The 21,533-nt window shown below is 35.3% G+C and overlaps 1 protein-coding gene and 1 long non-coding RNA gene across 5 annotated transcripts; one reads left to right on the top strand and one right to left on the bottom strand.

The window, feature by feature from the left end:
- Positions 1-13,597: 13,597 nt before the first annotated feature.
- Positions 13,598-20,541, top strand: LOC139899138 (ABC transporter G family member 35-like). 2 transcript variants are annotated; one of them, XM_071881964.1, is made up of 19 exons: positions 13,598-13,740; positions 14,022-14,234; positions 14,330-14,414; positions 14,504-14,663; positions 14,746-14,876; positions 14,989-15,079; positions 15,160-15,461; positions 16,136-16,734; positions 16,824-17,094; positions 17,189-17,342; positions 17,431-17,503; positions 17,653-17,767; positions 17,844-18,176; positions 18,487-18,861; positions 19,091-19,224; positions 19,322-19,549; positions 19,632-19,803; positions 19,907-20,161; positions 20,269-20,541. In XM_071881964.1, exons 1-19 carry the CDS (start codon positions 13,601-13,603, stop codon positions 20,539-20,541), a joined length of 4,104 nt encoding a protein of 1,367 aa, XP_071738065.1. In that variant the 5' UTR covers positions 13,598-13,600. The 2 variants fall into 2 exon arrangements, with proteins under 2 accessions (XP_071738065.1, XP_071738064.1); XM_071881963.1 differs by lacking the exon at positions 17,431-17,503 and having other exon boundaries at positions 13,613-13,740; positions 17,189-17,349; positions 17,575-17,767.
- Positions 18,358-20,962, bottom strand: LOC139899139 (uncharacterized). Of its 3 annotated transcripts, XR_011777331.1 has the most exons (4): positions 20,778-20,962; positions 19,357-19,782; positions 19,098-19,193; positions 18,358-18,893 (listed from the first exon to the last, which is right to left on the bottom strand). It is a non-coding gene; the product is annotated as an uncharacterized lncRNA (long non-coding RNA). The 3 variants fall into 3 exon arrangements; XR_011777330.1 differs by lacking the exon at positions 20,778-20,962 and having other exon boundaries at positions 18,358-18,745; positions 19,357-20,611; XR_011777329.1 differs by lacking the exon at positions 20,778-20,962 and having other exon boundaries at positions 19,357-20,611.
- Positions 20,963-21,533: the final 571 nt, after the last annotated feature.

A 21,533-nucleotide genomic window follows, 5' to 3' on the forward strand; every position in this document is an offset into this window, starting at 1 on the left:
AACCCGCTTCCCGACACTTCTAAACGAAACGACTTTCACAACACGTTATAATAATTAAAACTAAGAGTTTTCCACTATAAAATCTAGTTTTACAACACCGGACCCACATCCACCCAAATTACTACAAAGTGACCATTTCGACCCATTTTGGTTTAATTCAAAACATAGACAGAGCATGGTGATTGGGGATACGCTACCCAATCCTAATCAAATACAAAAGCACATCTTCTAAAGCAAACTACGCAAGTCCGCTAGTCCCCACGCTTACCCGAGCCACCGTCTCCATGCAATCTATAAAAATGTAAACAACGAGAGGGTAAGCTAATGCTTAGTGAGTGAGAATATACTACATACATATATATGCATAAAATGGACACGCCACACGAATAATTAAATAGCACATACCGGAGCATCCAAGCAAAAAGGCAAGCTAATTTAAGCATACCGTACAATCGCTATACAACAAGCTAATAATATCGACAATGTAAGTTTACCAACAACGATATGAACAACGCCATCAAGCTACACCCGGAGGGCTAGCTACATCACAACAATACGACGATATATATAACAATAAAGTGTAAAACGCCCAAGGTTAACCCCTTAACCCAATACCAAAAGAAGATTGGCCAAACTACACGAGCCTTAGTAAATCCGCATCCACACGAGACTACTATCTTCAATACCACAACAACATCGAGGTTGGCCGAACTACAAGAGCCTTAGTGAATCCGAACTACACGAGACCACTACCTCAATAAGATGACTGAAACTACACGCATCATCGTGAATCCGCATCCACACGTGACTCACCTCCCAAATCAAAACCCACGGTCCCGGGATTATAAAATCCACATCGTCGGGGGTTACTCAACCGCAAATCAATACGAAACCCACGCTGTCAGGATCATATAGATCCACATCATCGGGGTTATCCAAATCACAACTCATGTGATATCTTACACACAAAGTGTGCACCTCGCCAAAGGTGGTCAACCAAAACGCACAACCGTGCCAATTGGACCTATTACACAAGTCCATCAAATCCACCTATATGTGAAGTGAGCTCTATAGCCGAGGTTCACTTCACCCAACCCGTACCCATCCTACACATACATATGCACATAGGATATTAACACTCACCTTGTTGCCTTGATGAATGCTACCGAATATCCGCAACTCGCCGATGGAACGTACCTATTCCATTATCACAAATACAACAACACAATTAGGGTGGATTTACAAACCAACCCATATTGACAACTAGTGCAATTTTGACCCAAATGCACTTCCAAGCATAAACCTCGCCCAAACTAACCAATAATCACTAACACAAGTGAAAATGGTCCTAACACACCAATTGAACCCGAACACAAGTGTTAAACACTTGTCTTACCCAATTTGACATATAAACCCTAATTTTGACCCATTTCAAAATTAGTTAACCAAACACACCCAAAAGTGTTCCAACACTTCCATAATCACTAAACCTAGTGATTAAACCCATTATCAAAGACTAATCATGGCCAAAATCGTCAACCAACCCAAAACCCGCCAAGTATCACAATAATTAGTCACCATAAACCCACTTCATCATCTAAAAACAACTAATCAAGCTCAAACCCTAACTTGAATATCAAATCTAACAAATGAAATTCGGAGTTTGAACTTACCAATACTACCACAACGTAGCCATGAACAAGATGAACAACTTTAAAACCCGAGATTTGGTGAGAATCCGACTCCTTCTTCTCCAATTCAAGCTCTCTCTCTCTCTCGTTCTCTCTCTCTCTCTCTCTCTAAAAGTGAGTTTCTCTTACTAGGTTTTGAAGAGAGTGTTTGTGTGGTGAAGATAAGGTTGAATGAGCTCAACCTTGCCCATTTGTGGTTTAAAACCGGCCACTAAGTGAAAAGACCAAGATACCCCCTTTAAAATCTAAAAATTACACAGCTGGCCCGTCAGACCATTTGGACGACATCCAAACAATCTGGACGACGTCCAGTCCTTCTTTACTGGACGGCGTCCCACATCTTGGACGGCATCCCACTCAACTAAACAAAACTGAAACCGAAACAGGGTCTTACAACTCTCCCCCACTTAAACATGATCGCATCCTCGCGATCTGCGCCACTTAACCGAACGGACCCACACTCTATGGTCCTCAGACACACGTTCCACTGCGACTTCTACCAATTGTATCATTAACCCGAAGATTATTCCTTCAAACGACTAGGACATTCACATATGAAGATGCTTGGAAAAGTCTAAAAGATTGTCCTCAATTTTTTACTTATGAAGGCTTCAATAACAAACGCTCGTCTAGAAAATCCCGACCCGACACCGACATCGAACACGAATGTACCAAATTTGGAGCCTTTATTCCGAGAAGATCCTATCCGCCGTCCTCGAGGTCGAGATAGTTCAAAAAGTGCTAGAGGTTCTGGTTCTTTGGATGTTGCTTCTCGTTTTTCTTCAGACGAGGCCCGGGCTGGTGCTATTGATTCCGCGACTGTTACAAGGCTTACTATGGAGGAGTTATGAAAAGAAGCACAAACGCGTACGAAGTATGACGATTTAAGACTTTCTATCTCAACCGGTTTCTACCGACATTACTCCGGAACAATATGATTTGTTCATGAAATATCGTAACAAGCTCGCCAAGAAATACGCCAAGGAGTACAACTCCGACGAAGATTAAGAATAAATTCTGTCTTATTAAATTTGTAGCTTTTAATTATATATTGTTTTTATTTTTATTTGTACTTTTTTAATGTAATGTGTGCTTTTATTTTAATATGATTTTTATTTTGAATTTTTTTAATTATTATTTTTATTTATACTTAAATATAATTACGATTTATAAAAAAGTTATTGTAAAATTAATAATAGTAAAAAATAATAATAATCATAATAATTATAATATATAAATATGGAGTCAATGTGGTTGGTGTAATGAATATTAGTGAATGTAATGGGCTAGTCAATGTGGTTGGTCTATTGGTTGGCGTTTTGAGCTTTCATGTTTACGGCTTGGGGTGGTGAAAATATAAAACATAATTATAAAGTAATCAGGTAAAATTACCTACACTTGAGAAAAATATTCAATATTTTCCTTCCAAGTGTATGCTTATAATGCAATTGTATTAAATGTGTGGTTTTTTATTGATAAAAAGAGGAAATATTTTTGTTTTATAAAATGATGAATGGGTTTTGTGTCGTATAAACCCCTTTGAGAGGGTTTGTACGCTTTGGAAGATCGGAGCTCATAATTAAGAATCAATACACAACAATAACAACAACAAAACTCAATCTCACAAAAGTGGGTATGGGAGGAGGTAAGATGTAGACAATCCTTCCTTTATCCTAGAATAAAGAGAAATCATTTCTCCACCCAGAGTGAAACACTCCATGAGTAGAGAAGGTCCTCCCTCTTAATGTTCTATGTATAGAGAGATTGCTTCCGAATGAACTTCCGACAAAAAAGAAATGGGTTTTTAATCAAAGTCAACAAATAGGTTTTTAATTGTTTAGTTCTATTAATGGATGAACTAATAATTATTTTTTTGCGAAAATTCAAATTTTATATATATATATATATATATATATATATATATATATATATATATATATATATATATATATATATATATATATATATATATATAACGATCTGAGGATCTGGTTGGATTACAAACGTTGCAGATCGTGTTACAAACGTTGCAGATCGTGGTCGATCTGATTGAACCTACACTACGTTCGACTGAACATTACAACAAGAATTGCAAACTCGAACAATTGAAACAACTAAAATGACGTACAAGAATCGCGACACCGTGAAATCTAACCCAAAACATAGCAAACCAGCCTCAAATCAAAGATGTATCAATCCCGTCCTGCAACTAGGCCTGTGCATGGTACAGTTCTGTCCCAAACTAATTTGGTTCGGTTCCGTTCCGAGTCCCAAATTATTGAAAAAGGTCGTACCGAAGACGCCATAATCAACCAACAATCTTTTACTTGTAACAATATTGGCATTTTTTTTGTGTGGGAAGCAACCAAATGGACCGTGTGCTACACACTTCGGAAACATAGAAATCTAAAAGTATTCTCAAATAAAGATTGGAACCCCGCAACAATACTATCCGAAATCCAATCCCAAAGTTATAGTTGGATATCTAAACGCTCGAGAAAAAAGAAACCAATCGAATGACACCAATGGTTAATCAGTCCATCATCATATGTTGCGGATCCCCATCATCATGTGGGTATTGGTTGATTGATTGCCCAATAGTTCTATTTATTTCTTATGAGGGGCGATTAAACGGGGTGTCAGTTGTGTAACTTTATTGGTTCTCGATCGTCACTGTTATCCTCTTTCCTCCTGCTTGATTTTATAGTTCGACTTTTTCTCATTTCAAATGAATAGTTCTATTTGGCTAGCCTCCTTATTATTAGTTTCCATGTTACTTTGATTATCCAATATATAGATTATATAGGTCCATGTAACTACACATACCATTATTACCAATAACATTTCTTGCTTTTCAAAAAAAGAAAAAAAATCATAAGAGATAATATTGGTTGTCATTTTATTTTAAAAGTGTAAATTAAAATATAAATTTAGAATTGGTTTCCTTCTGTCTAACTTTTATACCTTCTCGTACTCAATTCAAAATAATTTAAAATAATTTAATTTTAATAATTAAAATAATTATTAATAAGATTTAATAATAATAATAATTAATTAATAAAATTTAATTTTAATTCAAAATTATTTATATTAATGACATTACTCACCATACTTAAATTATTTTCTTTTGCTTTTTAATTTTCTTTTAATAAAAGAATTAGTCTAATAATGAAATCATCATTATAGAATTTTAATAGAAACTATGGATAAATAGATTGATTATATATAATATATGTACTCGTATTATATTTTATGTATATTGATTATATATATGTTAATCACTCGTGGTTCAACTTGTAATGCAGTGTACTTGTTGTCATATATTGTCCATCTTGTTTGATCATAACTAGTGTTCGAGCCCTCGCTTCGCGGCGGGGGTTCGGTTTTCAATGTATTTTATTGCGTTTAGTTTGTAAAATCATTTTGTCGTTGAAGCGCAATTCGAGTCGAACTAAAAGGTATAACCCGTGAAAGATTTAAATGTTATTTTAAATTAACAATATATGTGCATCTCCGCGTTTCGCTATGGAATTGTCGACTTTTAAAAATTTAACGGAGAATTAACTTGTATGAAAAGTACCCCAAATATTTAGCGTTTTTTAAAAAGCGTCCGTTTTGTGTATAGCTAGTGACATTGTGTTCCTAAAATTATTCCGAGTTTAACGATGGTGGCGGAAAAATTTAACTCGTTGCGAGCGCGAAGATATGGCCCGTTAAATATTTGGGTGGAGTTTGTGTAAGATTTTTTTATGAGAATGGGTATTTGACACTTTATCCCCTGTTTGGGGGTGGGTTTGATTTTTTGGATAAAGTGTGGGGGTTTTGTTGTTCAATTTTGAAAAAAAAGCGAAAAGTCGAAAGTACCCCTGAGTACTATTCATTTTCCCTATGGCTTTTATATATAGGTATAATATAATACAGTACCCACTTAACTATTTAGATATTACAAAAAAAAAAAAAAATCTATGAACTGTTATAATTCAGTAGGCTTATAACTACCTTTAGTGGTTTGATTCTCGATGTTATAATTCAGTAGGCTTATAACTACCTTTAGTGGTTTGATTCTTGATTAAAAATGCTAATAATGAAGTGTAAGAGCAAAGATGATAATGGAGAGAAAGAAAGAAACACTTTGTAAGTGTGAGAAAATGGTGCAAGTTTAATGCTTGCATTCATGGCTATTTATAGCAAAAATATCACAAGTTTAGGTAATACAATAATATTACTTTTGTGTATCAATAATTGACTATCCATTTATATATATATTTATATATTATAACACTCCCCTTTGGATAGCAATTTTGTTTGTTGAAGATCAACTGTAAGTTACTGCCTCGTTAAAAACATTGCTAAAGAAAACCCAGTGGGAAAAAAAAACTTTAGCTAAGGGAAAAAGAGTGCAGCATGGAGTTGACTCCCCCTCAAGTAGACATCGCTTCAGTTGTTACATCTTTTGAACATGTCTCATACCAATGTTATGAACGTGTGTTCTGAAAATAGCAGTTGGACGTGCTTTCGTGAAAAGATCAGCAGAGTTTTTGCTGGATTGAACATATCTCATTTCAATCTCGTTGTCCTTAATGAGATTTTGAGTGTATGAGAAGAATCTAGGAGGTATGTGTTTGGTTCGGTCACTTTTGATATACCCTTCTTTCATCTGTGCTATGCAAGCTGCATTATCTTCATAGATAATTGTTGGACTTTTATCGCGTTCTAGTCCACAAGAATCAGTAATGATTTGTGTCATTGATCTTAACCAAAAACATTCCCGAGTAGCTTCATGTAATGCAATCACTTCGGCATGATTTGATGATGTAGCAACAAGTGTTTGTTTTTGAGAACGCCATGATATTGCAGTACCTCCATTTAGGAATACATATCCAGTTTGAGATTTAGCTTTATGTGGATCAGATAAATAACCTGCATCAGCATAACCAACCAAATCTTGTTTTGATTTGTTAGAATAAAATAATCCTAAATCAGTAGTTCCTCAAAGGTATCGAAATATGTGTTTGATCCCATTCCAGTGTCTTTTGGTAGGAGCAGAGCTGAACCTTGCCAACAAATTAACTGCAAAAGAAATGTCAGGTCTTGTACAATTTGTAAGATACATAAGAGCTCCAATTGCACTAAGATATGGTACTTCTGGTCCAAGAATATCTTCAAGATCTTCACATGGACGAAATGGATCAGTTTCAACATTGAGTGATCTAACAACCATAGGAGTACTTAATGGTTTTGCCTTGTCCATATTGAAACGTTTCAGAATCTTTTCAGTATATGTTGTTTGATGTACAAGTAAACCATTAGGCATATGCTCAATTTGTAAACCAAGGCAATACTTGGTTTTTCCGAGATCTTTCATTTCAAATTCTTTCTTTAGAAGTTGAATGGCTTCATGGATCTCTTTATTTGTACCTATGATGTTAAGATCATCAACATAAACAGCTATGATCACATATCCGGATGTTGTTTTCTTAATGAAAACACAAGGACAAGTAAGGTTATTTGTATACCCTTTGCTTATCAAGTAATCACTTAATCGGTTATACCACATACGTCCCGATTGTTTTAACCCATATAAAGATCTTTGTAATTTAATTGAATACATTTCTTTGAGTTTTGCATTTGATGCTTCTGGTACCTTAAATCCTTCAGGTATCTTCATATATATATCACTATCAAGTGATCCATATAGATAAGCAGTCACAACATCCATGAGATGTATTTCTAAATTTTTAGAAACTGCCAGGCTGATTAAGTATCTAAAAGTAATTGCATCCATAACAGGGGAATAAGTTTCTTCATAATCAATTCCCGGTCTTTGAGAAAAACCTTGAGCTACAAGTCTAGCTTTATACCTTGTAACTTCATTTTTCTCATTTCTTTTTCGGAGAAATAATCCATCTGTATCCTACAGGTTTCACATCTTTAGGAGTGAGAATGATGGATCCGAAAACTTTTCTTTTATTGAGTGATTCTAATTTAGCTCGTATTGCTTCTTTCCATTGAGCCCAATCATGTCTATTTTGACATTCAACCATAGATGTTGGTTCTGGATCATCATCATTATTCATGATGTCATATGCAACATTAAATGAAAATTTCTCATCAAGATTTTTCATTTCATTTCGGTTCCATAATATTTTTGAATGTGCATAATTGATTGCAATTTCTGTATTGACATCATCAATCTCCTCTGCAGTAGGAGTACTGATTTGTGGTTCTTTTTGAACACTTTCTTTTACCTTATTATCAGCTGATTTTCTTTTTCGAGGATTTTTATCTTTGGAACCAACTGGTCTCCCACGTTTCAGACGTGGCATAGATTCTTGAGTGACTACATTATCAGTTTTCCGATTTGGAATCTCAACTCGAGCTGGAGTATTAACTGCTGGTATATATGATTTAGTCACCCTTTTTGTATCTGTGAATGCATCAGGCAATTGATTTGCAAGTTCTTGTATATGCATTATCTTTTGAACTTCTATCTCGCATTCTTTTGTGCGAGGATCAAGATACGTTAATTGAGGTTCACACCATGAAACATCATTTTCTTTATTTTTTATTTCTCCCCCTAATCTAGAAAACAATGTTTCATTAAAATGACAATCAGTAAAACGTGCTGTAAAAACATCACCTGTCATAGGTTCAATATACCTTATGATTGAAGATGTTTCATATCCAACATATATTCCCAACCTCCTTTGAGGACCCATTTTTGTACGTTGTGGTGACGCACTTGGAACATATACTGCACAACCAAATGTTCTAAGGTGGGAAATATTTGGCTCTTGACCAAAAGCAAGTTGTAGGGGGAATATTTATGACTTGCACTTGGTCTGATGCGAATCAATGCAGCAGCATGTAAAATTGCATGACCCCATATAGATACAGGGAGTTTTGTTCTCATTATCAATGGTCTAGCGATTAACTGTAAACGTTTAATCAGTGACTCGGCTAAACCATTTTGTGTATGCACATGAGCAACATAATGTTCAACAACAATTCCTATAGACATGCAATAGTCATTAAATGCTTGAGATGTAAACTCACCAGCATTATCAAGTCTCACCTTTTTAATGATGTAATCAGGAAAATGTGCTCTCAATTTAATAATTTCGGCAAGAAATTTTGCAAATGCCACATTACGGCTTGATAACAGACAAACATGAGACCATCTACTAGATGCGTCTATTAGGACCATGAAATATCTAAATGGTCCACATGGTGGATGAATTGGTCCACAAATATCACCTTGAATTCTTTCAAGAAACATTGGTGATTCTTTCTCAACCTTAAGTGGTGAGGGTCTAGTTATCAATTTTCCAAGAGAGCAAGATATACATGGAACCATTGTATCATGAAAGATTTTTCTATCCTTCAGTGGATGTCCATGTGTACATTCAATAATTCTGTTCATCATTGTTGATCCTGGATGGCCCAATCTGTTATGCCATAAATTAAATACACCAGGATCAATATACTTTTCTTTAATCACCATATGTGCTTCTGGTACATTTATATGTGTATAATGTAATCCAGAATTAAGTCTTGGCAGTTTTTCAATCACGTGATTCTTGTTAGTGATACTTAAATATTTCTCATTTTCTGCCGTTACTGACTGATAATCATATCCATTAAGGTATATGTCAGAAAAACTCAATAATTTTCTGCTTGACTTAGGAGAGAATAAGGCATTATTAATTAAAAATGTTGTACCGTTTGGTAATATGAATTTTGCCTTTCCTATCCCTTCTATCAAGTTAGCAGCACCTGATATTGTATGTATAGTTCCTTCCGTTGGTTTCAAATCAATGAAATATTTTTCAGATTTAAGTATAGTGTGTGTAGTACCACTATCTGCTATACAGAGATCTCCACTACTTAATTGATGTTGTGTTCCAGCACAATTCATATTAAACTTCATATATAAGAAACAAACAGTAAGTATATAAATGTTACACAAAATGTTTATTACACACAAATAGATAAAACTGAAACATTTGACATACATAGAATTGAAACATCAAACATAGAACTGGAACATTTGATAAAACATATAGAACTGAAACATTTGAGAAAACATGATGACAAAGGTTAAATCATTTTATTTATAAAAGAAAACATATTAATTTAATTCAAGAAATCTTCATATAAATCAGATGGTTGCTCAGTGACTGTTGGATCAATATTATCCACAAAATTTACTTCCTTTTCTTTACCTTTCAGCGAATCCTGATACATCTTAACAAGATGTTTAGATGTTCGGCAAGTATTAGCCCAGTTGCCCATTCTACCACATCTGTAACAAGATTCTTCATAATTTTTAGAAGAATTTTCTTCAACATCTTGTTTAGTGGGCTTGTTTTGTGGTTGATATTTATATTTTCGTAGATTATTATTTCTTTGACCACCACGGCCACGACCACGGCCACGTCCACGCCCATTCCCATTACCATAAGGATGGTTTCTACCATAGTTATGGCTTTTGGCATGATGATGGCGATGGTTATTATAACCACGACCTTGCCCGCGTCCTTGTCCCTGTTTATAATTATTTGCAGTATTTGCTTCAGGGATTGCAAGTGTACCAGTAGGACGGGATTGCTGATTTTTCATTAATAGCTCATCATTTTGCTCTGCAACCAAGAGATATGAATTAAGTTCAGGATATGTGTTGAACTTTAGCATTCTCAAATTTCTTTGCACTGTGATGTTGGCAGCATTCATTGTGGAGAAAGTTTTCTCCAACATGTCTGCATCACTTATTTCATGTCCACAGAATTTAAGTTGTGAGACTGTATTATACAGAGCTGAGCTGTATTTATTTACTTTCTTAAAGTCTTGGAACCTTAATGTTCTCCATTGATCCATAGCAGCTGGAAGTAAAATTTCTCTTTGATTATTGAATCTGCTTTTGAGACCTTCCCATAAAACATGGGGATCTTCTACAGTCACATAATTATTTTGTAAGCATTCATCAATATGTTGATGAATAAAGCAACATGCCGTTGCTTGTTCTTTTTCAGAACAAGTGTTGTTTTCATTTATGGTTTCAAGAATGCCCATTGATTTAAGATGCATTTTTACTTTTATAACCCATGGCATGTAGTTGTTTCCCGTTGATTCTAAAGGAGTAAATTTAAGCTTTTCCAGATTCGACATTTTCTATTATCAAAAATTAAAACAAACAACATGATAAATTAGAGTCAATTTATATTCATAAGTATATAAACATTAAACATAAATTTAATATAACATAAATGATAAGTAGGCGACAGTGTCGACCATATGTAAGCAATCATAAATAAATGTTATATAACATAAATGATAATTAGGTGACAGTGTCGACCATATAAATGTTAGATAATAGAAATATAAATGTTAGTAACATAAATGATAATTAGGCTACAGTGTCGACCATATATTATTCAGGTGGTATAACCGACCATATATCATTTAGGTGGCAGAGCCAACCATAATTAGTATTAAGATTATCGTGCTGATAACGTTTTATAATTCAGTAGGCTTATAACTACCTTTAGTGGTTTGATTCTCGATGTTATAATTCAGTAGGCTTATAACTACCTTTAGTGGTTTGATTCTTGATTAAGAATGCTAATAATGAAGTGTAAGAGCAAAGATGATAATGGAGAGAAAGAAAGAAACACTTTGTAAGTGTGAGAAAATGGTGCAAGTTTAATGCTTGCATTCATGGCTATTTATAGCAAAAATATCACAAGTTTAGGTAATACAATAATATTACTTTTGTGTATCAATAATTGACTATCCATTTATATATATATTTATATATTATAACATGAACTACATTATAAGCATTGATTATATAAAAGATTCATGGTGTATTATTTAAATTATATGCGTAAAGATCTATCCATCCATTATCTATTAAAAAGAGCAAGATAAAGTAAACAAATTAGTAGGCCTGTGCATGGTACGGTTCTGTTCCAAACTATACTTCGGTTCGGTTCGGTTTCGTCCCAAGTCCCAAATTATTGAAAAAAGTCGTACCGAGGACCGTACCAAAAAAAATCCGATTCTGTTCGGTTCTATGATTTTCGGTTTGGTTCCGTGGAAAGAACCGTCTCACTTATTTTCATGTCTAGGGATGATTTGGATACAACATTTTTGCAAAGTAATATGACTAATAAATTTATTGTACCTCTTCATATGTGTCATATGTGTCCAACAAACTAAGGAGCGTATAACAAAACACATTATAAGTACAAAAAAAATTGTTAATAGTTTCAATACACTTTTTACTTATTATAACTAGAAAATTATCGTTGAAAAGTTTAATTATACAAGTATTGATTATTTAAAAGATTCACAAACAAGATTAAACTCGTTTATTATTTGAATTACAGGTATAGAGATTTATCAATTGCTTATTAAAATGAGCAAGATAAAGTCAACAATTAGATCTGCATAATGAAATACATGTAAATATTTTGGTCCGGCCCGTTTCTCGGTTTTTCGGGTTCGGTCCGTCCCGTACCGAGGACCAAAAAATATGAAAATTAAGGACCATGGACCGTACCGAAACTCCTCGGTCTGGTTCGGTTATTGTGCGGTTCGGTCCGCTCCTCGGTTCTTTTGGTTTTTTCCCGTACCATGCACACCCCTACAAATTAGATCTACAAAATGTAAATATTTCGGTCCGGTCCGGTTTCACATTTTTTCGGGTTCGGTCCGTCCCGTACCGAGGACCAAAAAATATGAAAATTAAGGACTATGGACCGTACCGAAACTCCTCGGTTCGGTTCGGTTTGGTTCCGGCCCGGTTCGCTTCGGTCCTCGATTTTTTCGGTTTTTTCCCATACAATGCACACCCCTACCTGCAACACGGAAACCCCCCCCCCCCCCTGCAAATCTCTCCGTCTACCAAACACTTTAAACACAATCCTCAAAGCTATCAGCACCACACGTCGGAAAACCCAAGAATACCCTCTCAGAGATCGCAACCAGGACACCGAAAAAAAACCTGATAGCCAAAACTTAAAGAGTCCTCCATCAAAACGTAACACCTAGAAGCGTCAGCCTAACGATTCCCACCTAAGGACGGTCGAGAAACTATCGGGAGAATTCCCAAAAAGAACCTAGCCTGTAAGCTATGTCGGCAACAACGTCAAAGCTGCCCGAAAAGAACCGCGACGAAGAGGATGAAACGAGCGAAACACTAACGTAAAAATCAAATGTGAAGCAGTAGCAAACAACGGAAACGCACACCAAAATCTATCACCGGACAAGCCACCAAAGGTCGCCAAACAACCACCTGAGAGGCCAGTCCGATAATAAAACTGGCAAAGGCTCACCACCGAATAGAGGGAGGCAAGGGTGGAGGAAGGATGTTCAAGTAAAAAGAGAAAACAAACCGGAAAAGCTCACCAAGCCCGGATAAACTACCTGACACGGGAGAACAGACCGACCAAGAGGAAAAATCGCCTTATTTAATTTTATTAATTTTCATATTTAAATTAAAAGACCAGCAAAACACGGGGAAAAAGTGCAAGGTGCAAAATGTTTCTCTTTGATTAAAGACTTAAACTTTAGTTACACATATATAAATAGTTCGATCTATGAATATTATACATTAATTTTGATACATTTCAGAACATTTAATTATTTAATCTATATATGACGTCCACAAATATATGGTCTTACATGTCTCTATAAATAATTCCTTTTGTTCAACGATGACGATGATGCTGATGTAGCTCGTATATTTTATTATTAAAAAAAAAACTTTATTCCATGATTTTGCACATAATTAGAGAATATAATATCATCATATAAAGACAAATGAGAATGATTTATATGCTAACGAAACCACTATCATCTACCTATTTCATGCATTCCAAATTCCATTAAGCAAGAAATTAAAAATGTCAGGTGATAAGATGTTGTTTGATGTACCCGAGCTAGACGACCCAAAGGCTCAACAGGACTTCATCGACAAGATCATTAAGATTGCCGAAGAAGATAACGATAAGTTCTTGAGAAAGTTAAAAGATCGTTTTGATAAGTAAGTAACTAAGCCTTCATCTATTAATATACTTAACTTTTGTTAACAATATTCTTTTCCACCCCCATATACTAAGTGTTAATATATACTTGAGGTCCATGAGTCAACAACAGAGCCAATATGTATTAACTGGGGTCAATTAACAAGATTGACCAACTATTTCTAGTAATCAAGAAACTATCTTTTTCATAAGAACTAATTGAACTTTAGGGACCAAAGGCTTGTTCAAATTCATTTCAACGCTTATGCATGCGTGCAAATTTTCGCCTTGTCTTTTTCAGGGTTGGCATATCACTTCCAACTATAGAAGTTCGGTTTGAGAATTTATCCATAGAAGCAGATTGCTACATCGGCAATAGAGCACTTCCATCACTACCAAACGCGGCCCGAAATTATTTGGATGCGCTTCTAGCTTCTATAGGGATTAGTAGTTTGTTTAAGAAGACTAAACTCACCATTCTTAAAGATGTATCCGGAATCATCAAACCATCGAGGTGTGTATACTCAGCTTGAGTTTTTTTTTTTTTTTTTTACTTATTTATTGTAATTAATCGAACAATTATAACGAATTTTGTTATGGATGTTACAGAATGACACTTGTGTTGGGTCCCCCATCTTCTGGGAAGACAACTCTACTGTTGGCTCTAGCCGGAAAGCTAGACACCAGCTTAAAGGTCAGGAGAGAATTCAGTTATTTAGTTAATTTTCGTTGGAAGATACAAAAGTAATTATAATTAAGTGGTGGTAACAAATGAGTATATAGGTGGAAGGAGAGATTACATACAATGGTCATAAGATGGATGAATTTGTACCAAGAAGGACGTCCGCTTACATCAGCCAGAATGATGTTCATGTTGGAGAAATGACGGTCAAAGAAACTTTAGATTTCTCAGCAAGATGCCAAGGAGTTGGATCACGACTCGGTAATATATGATTTTCATTTTACAGAAGCTAGGTACTAAGTACTAAATATTGATGCAAACAATCATTTTTATTTATATATAGATATGTTAAAGGAGCTTGAAAGAAGGGAGAAGCAAGCCGGAATTTCAGCAGAAGCTGAAGTTGACCTTTTTATGAAGGGAACTGCCATTGAAGGAGATACAAGTAGTTTGATTACTTACTATACTCTTCGAGTAAGATGGAGCCATTTATTAGACCAAAAAATTCCAATACATTTACAATTAACATTCTATATTCTGTTGGAAATCAATATATTCACATGTTATGTTAAACGCACGAAAACAGATATTGGGGCTTGATATGTGTCGCGACACCTGTGTTGGTGATATAATGAGACGAGGAATATCCGGTGGAGAAAAGAAACGACTAACTACAGGTACACTTATCATCATGGCCGGCCTCTAGAAGTTGTTTCATTTTGCAAGACATTTTAATAACTCGGGTTATTTGTAACAGGAGAAATGCTTGTTGGGCCAGCTAAAACACTTTTCATGGATGAGATATCTACAGGTCTAGACAGCTCAACTACGTTTCAGATAGTGAAATGTTTGCAACAAATCGTACATATCACCGAGTCAACAATCATGATGTCTCTACTGCAACCTGCTCCAGAGGTATTTGATCTGTTTGATGACATCATACTACTATCACAAGGTCAGATTGTGTATCAGGGACCACGAGAGAATGCACTTGAGTTCTTTGAGGATTGTGGATTCAGGTGTCCCGAGAGAAAGGGCATTGCCGACTTCTTGCAAGAGGTATAAACACACACATTATGTTAACGGAATTCAAATGCATCAACATGTACAAACTAAGCCTGGTAAACGAGTCGGGTCGGGCCGGGTCGGGCCGGGTCAGGTTGGGTCGAGACCCAAATGGGTTTGGGTCAAAATGGGTCATGGGTCGAACGGGTCTCAAAATTCAAACAGGTCGAACGGGTTGGGTTGGCTCGGGTCGAGACCCATTTTTCTAATAAAAATTTTTCTTAAAAAAATATATTTAACTAAAAAAAAATTAAAACAATTTTTTTCAAATATTTTTTTAAAAGACATTTAAAAAAAAACAATTTTTTAAGAAACTTTTTGTTACTTTTTAAAAAATAATTATTTAAATAAATTTATTTTTATTTTCCTTTAGTTTTAATTATTTTTTTAGATTTTTTATTTTTTTATTTTGTAAGTTTAATATTTTTTCAATTTTTCTTTTATTTTTTAAATTTTTTCAAATTAATGGGATGGAAATGTGTTTCAGCAGGTATAAATGGACCTTCTAGTATATTAATGAACTAAAGATGGGTCCATATTGGACCCATTCCCTCTATTTTGTCGAGACCCAATAGACCCAAATGGTTGACCCAATGGACACAATTTTTGGTGTATGGGTCTTCACTTGCCGAGTATGGTACAAACATATATATTGTGTGTTGATGTAGGTTACCTCTCGAAAGGATCAAGAACAATATTGGGCGGAAAGAAATAAACCATACAGATATATCCCGGTTAATGAATTTCAACAAAAATTCAAGAGTTCGTATATGGGTGAGAAACTAAAGAATGAGTTGAAGATCCCATATGACAAGAATCAGAGCCATAAATCAGCTCTGGTATTTAAAGAATACTCGGTTTCCAAAAGAGAACTACTTAAGGCGTCATGGAACAAGGAATGGCTATTGTTGAAGAGAAACATTTTCATTTACATTTTCAAGAGTGTGCAGAATATCATTGTAGCTTTTATTGTGATGACTCTATATTTTAGAACTAGAATGCACACAAGGAATGAAGAAGACGGTATGATCTACACAGGGGCACTTTTGCTTACCTTGCTCATAAACACGTTTAGTGGCTATGCAGAAATTTCCCTCACGATAAAAAGGCTTCCAGTGGTTTTTAAGCAAAGAGACGTTTTGTTCCACCCAATTTGGGCGTACACGCTCCCCACATTCTTGCTTCGTGTACCAATATGTTTTGTAGAAAGTATCGCGTGGGTGGTCACACTTTATTACGGTGTTGACTTTGCTCCAGAACCTAGCAGGTACAAAACAAAGTGTTTTTGTTTCCTAACACTCACTTTTTGAGAATATTCGCTAACATTTTTATCCTAATATGGGGATATGATTACAGGTTCTTCAAGCATTTGTTGGTAGTTTTTTTGATCCAAAATATGGCAGGGGGACTTTTTAGGCTTATTGCTGGAGTTTGTAGGACGATGAACATGTCAAATGCCGGTGGAACCCTTGTGCTTGTACTCATGGTTCTTCTCGCCGGTTTCATTCGTCCCAAATCTCAAATTCCTATTTTATTAGGATGGGTTAGTTGGTTATCACCCATGTCGTATGGCTATAAAGCCTTTGCAATAAACGAGTTCTTTGCTTCAAGGTGGATGAATAAAATGGTAAGTTTGTTATTTCCTAATTCAAAACTATAATGATTAATACTATAATAATTATGTGTGTGTACATACAATTCACCGCGTTCTATGCTCACAGAGTTCGAAAAATGCAACCAGATTGGGCATAGAAATACTTAAAGAGTTGGATATCCCAACCCAGGAAAACTGGTTTTGGATCGGTGTTGCCTCTCTTATAGGTTTTACAATTCTCTTCAACATCCTCTTCACTTTAGCTCTCATGTATACAGATCGTAAGTTTCTTAACCCAGGCCTAAGGTGATTAAAGATTATTTTTTATTTTAGTAATGCAGTTTCTTGATACACTATTTAATTCATCAGCACCTGGAAAACCACAACCAATTATCTCTAAAGAAACAGCCACAGGGACAGAAGCTCAACTCAAAACGCTTGTATCTAACAAAGATAGCTCGTTAGTTGCTAATCAAACTAGTCCATGTAAGAAAAAAATTTCAAAAACTTAAAACATTATATGCGTATAATTTCTCCTAACCAATATGTAACCTCTGTAGACGTGAGTATGGAAATGCAATGTGTAAGAACTCAGCCTGACTCTTACAAATCGAATGGCGTTGCTCGTAAAAAAGGAATGGTCCTACCATTTATGCCACTCACCTTATCATTCGACAACATTAACTACTTTGTTGATATGCCACAAGTATAATAATTTACCTTACTTTCCGTTTAAGGTGTTTTTAATCCAATGGATATGTTTAACCATGTTGATTGAACAGCGTCTCAAAGAAGGTGGTGTACAAGAAACTAAGTTTCAACTACTTCGCGAGGTAACAGGTGCTTTTCGTCCGGGAGTCCTAACTGCTTTAATGGGAGTCACGGGAGCTGGTAAAACGACTTTGATGGATGTTTTAGCAGGAAGAAAAACGGGCGGTATTATTGAAGGAGATATAAGAATATCAGGATTCCCCAAAAAGCAAGAAACTTTTGCAAGAATTTCTGGATATTGTGAGCAAACGGATATTCACTCTCCTCAAGTTACAGTTCACGAATCTTTGATACACTCGGCTTTTCTTCGTCTTCCAAAAGAAGTCAACAATGAAGACAAGATGGTAAGTAAACAGTGGCGAATCCTGGATAAAAACTTAAAGTGGTCTTAATTTTGATTTTTTTCAAAGTTATCTATAACTTTAAGTTGTTTAACTCTAAAATAACCATAGATTTTAAACTATATATGGGATCCCGTAGTCAAATTTAGTGACATCCTATACAAGAGTATATGATAAAAAGATTTCCAAAGTTGTGGGGTCATAGGACCCACTCCCATTAAGGTAGAATAGCCCTTGTAAGTAAATGAAGATTATATATTCATTTTGACTTTTAACTATGAAGAAATTACATAGACCACATGAAACGGTACAGGTTTTTGTACGTGAAGTGATGGAGCTTGTTGAATTAGACAACCTCAAGGATGCAATAGTGGGACTTCCAGGAGTTAGCGGTTTGTCAACAGAACAACGAAAAAGGCTAACAATTGCAGTGGAGCTTGTTGCAAATCCTTCAATTATCTTCATGGATGAACCGACTTCAGGGCTTGATGCACGAGCAGCAGCAATTGTTATGAGGGTTGTGAGAAATACGGTGGACACTGGAAGAACTGTGGTTTGCACCATTCATCAACCTAGCATTGATATCTTTGAATCGTTTGATGAGTTACTGCTAATGAGAGTTGGAGGCCAAATGATTTATGCAGGACCAATAGGCCAGAATTCTCAAAATCTAATAGAATATTTTGAGGTATCTCGCATAATTGATGATCCGTACACAACCTGTTTTATCCAGACACAACCAAACATGCTTTATAGTGTTGTACTGTACAACACTTTAAAGCATGTTTGGTTGTGTCTGGATAAAAACAGGTTGTGTACGAATCAATAGCCATTTAATAAACTAGACAACTTAAAAACTACTTGTATGTTTTATGAGACCTAAAAACTAATCAACTATTAACTGATTTTACGACTAGAAGATACCCGGGGTTCCAAAGATTCGTGAAAAATACAATCCAGCAACATGGATATTGGATCTCAGTTCAATTGCTGCAGAGATCCGGCTTGGTATCGACTTTTCTGAACAATACAAAGCATCACCCTTGCATCAGTAAGTTACATTCTTTTATTATAATTAGAGATAAATTGACACGATTATTACACAATTTGTAGTAATACATGTATTTAATTTATGCATGAATATATAGGAAGAACAAGACTTTAGTGACGGAGTTAAGCGTACCTCGTGAGGGAACAGTTGATCTCCATTTTGAAACACAATATTCTCAATCTTCATGGGGACAATTCAAGTCTTGTTTGTGGAAGATGTGGCGAAGTTACTGGCGAACTCCCGATTATAACCTTGTTCGCAACTTCTACACATTGGCTGCTGCACTCATGCTTGGGACAGTCTTTTGGAAAATTGGGAAAAAACGGTAAAAGACTTGAACACGATTACATAACATCAATCTTCATGATTCTATTAACTGCATCTCTAATTACTGATTTTATCCTTAGACAAACCAATAACAACTTGACCACAATCATTGGAGCCATGTATGGTTCAGTGTTCTTCGTTGGTTTAAATAACTGCCAAACAGTGCAACCTGTAGTCGCCACCGAAAGAACAGTCTTTTATCGAGAAAGAGCAGCCGGGATGTACTCGTCACTTCCATATGCCATGGCACAGGTTAAAACTTTAAAATATTTTTCATTCAATCATATGCTTTAAGTACATAATTAAAATTATGTAACGATATGAAATTAATGACAAATTGATTTTATACATTCAGGTGTTTGTAGAGATCCCATACGTGTTATTTCAAACGATATATTACAGTTTGATAGTGTATGCAATGGTCTCGTTCGAATGGGAATTAGCCAAATTCTTTTGGTTCTTTTTCATCATCTTTTTTTCTTTTCTATACTTCACATACTATGGAATGATGACTGTATCCATCACACCAAACGAGCAATTAGCAGCCATAGTTGCCGCTTCATTCTATGGAGTATTCAATATGTTTTCGGGATTTTTCATCCCTCTACCCGTACGTCATCTTCCCTAGATAAGTTGTGAATAGTAATCAACTAACAATTTGCTTGCTCACAAACTAAATTAAATTCAAAATATAATTTATTTATTTATTTTTTCCAGAAAATACCGAAGTGGTGGGTATGGTACTACTGGATCTGTCCAATAGCATGGAGTACTTACGGATTCATTGTTTCTCAATTTCATGATGTTGAGAACACGATCAAGGTGCCTGGGATGTCGTATGACCCGCCTTTGAATTCGTATATTGAAGATCATTATGGTTATAGATTAGATTTCATGGGTCCTGTTGCTGTTGTTTTAGTTGGTTTCTGCATACTGTTTGCATTTGTCTATGCATTGTGCTTAAGGATGTTGAACTTCCAAATGAGATGAACTTGTATCACATGCTTGAATATGTTCATGTATTAAATTTCATTAGAAAGTTATTACTGAATGTATTAAATTATAGTATAAATTTATATTTATATTATTAATTATAGAATATCATCTTATGTCCTCTATTCAAGGTCTTATAAGTTCCTAATCTAATAATTTTGTTCATCTAAACGACAAAATTGAACAACGGAAATAAAGATGCAATAATTAAACATTTAATAGAGAAATCTAACCTTTTTAACAACAAATGAGGGAGACTTGGTGTGATTGGCCGGAATAACCGTTTTCTTCATTGTTTACCTAATTTATTGGATCTGAAGTTCAATTGAGCAATTTAATCAACAAATTAAGGGGTAGAATCTGCTTTATCAAGTCCCTCTCATCTTATGCCGGTAATAATGAACTCATTGAAGCTTAAATTGAATATTCCCAATAAATTTGAATACAGTAACAGAGCATAAAAGGGAGAGGCAAAATGTAGAAGTAGAGAAACATACTGGCTGGTGAACTGGAAATAAATTTGAATACAGTAGGTACTGATTCTGTTTAATGATTTTTTGTTTCTATAACATGTGTATCGGCAGGGACATGTTAGTCATGTGTTGACTTTGTCAACCCATCTAGCGGTCCCCGGTAGCCCACTGGAGCCTGGCGAAACACCGTCACCCATTTCTCCACAGCATGCCAGACCCGATAAACGAACCTGCATTGTCATTGTTTCAATCTTCGCATGCGTAGGACCAAGGGATCATTTGGGCCCGGTAAGAATGGTTTTTGATCCAATTATTTGGAAAATCCTCACCTAGTGGGAATCGAACCCTCACCTCCCCTAAGGGAGAGTGAGTCATTCGCCACTAGGCTATTGACCCATTCTTCTGTTTAATGATGATGTGAATGTGAATGGTTTTGCTGAAACTGTGATTAATTGTAAATATAGACACGTTGTTAATAGCCCTAACAAGATAAAGAAAAATATTCCAAAGTTATCG

Source organism: Rutidosis leptorrhynchoides, chromosome 3 (genome assembly GCF_046630445.1).
Source record: "Rutidosis leptorrhynchoides isolate AG116_Rl617_1_P2 chromosome 3, CSIRO_AGI_Rlap_v1, whole genome shotgun sequence".
NCBI lineage: Eukaryota > Viridiplantae > Streptophyta > Magnoliopsida > Asterales > Asteraceae > Rutidosis > Rutidosis leptorrhynchoides.

What these genes read in the sequence shown, in the direction of transcription:
- LOC139899138 (XM_071881964.1), top strand. Translation starts at nt 13,601, where the DNA reads ATGTCAGGTGATAAGATGTTGTTTGATGTACCCGAGCTAGACGACCCA. An exon ending in TTACTTACTATACTCTTCGA is followed by an intron (nt 14,877 to 14,988) that starts GTAAGATGGAGC and finishes GCACGAAAACAG; the next exon opens with ATATTGGGGCTTGATATGTG. An exon ending in TCAACAATGAAGACAAGATG is followed by an intron (nt 18,177 to 18,486) that starts GTAAGTAAACAG and finishes GAAACGGTACAG; the next exon opens with GTTTTTGTACGTGAAGTGAT.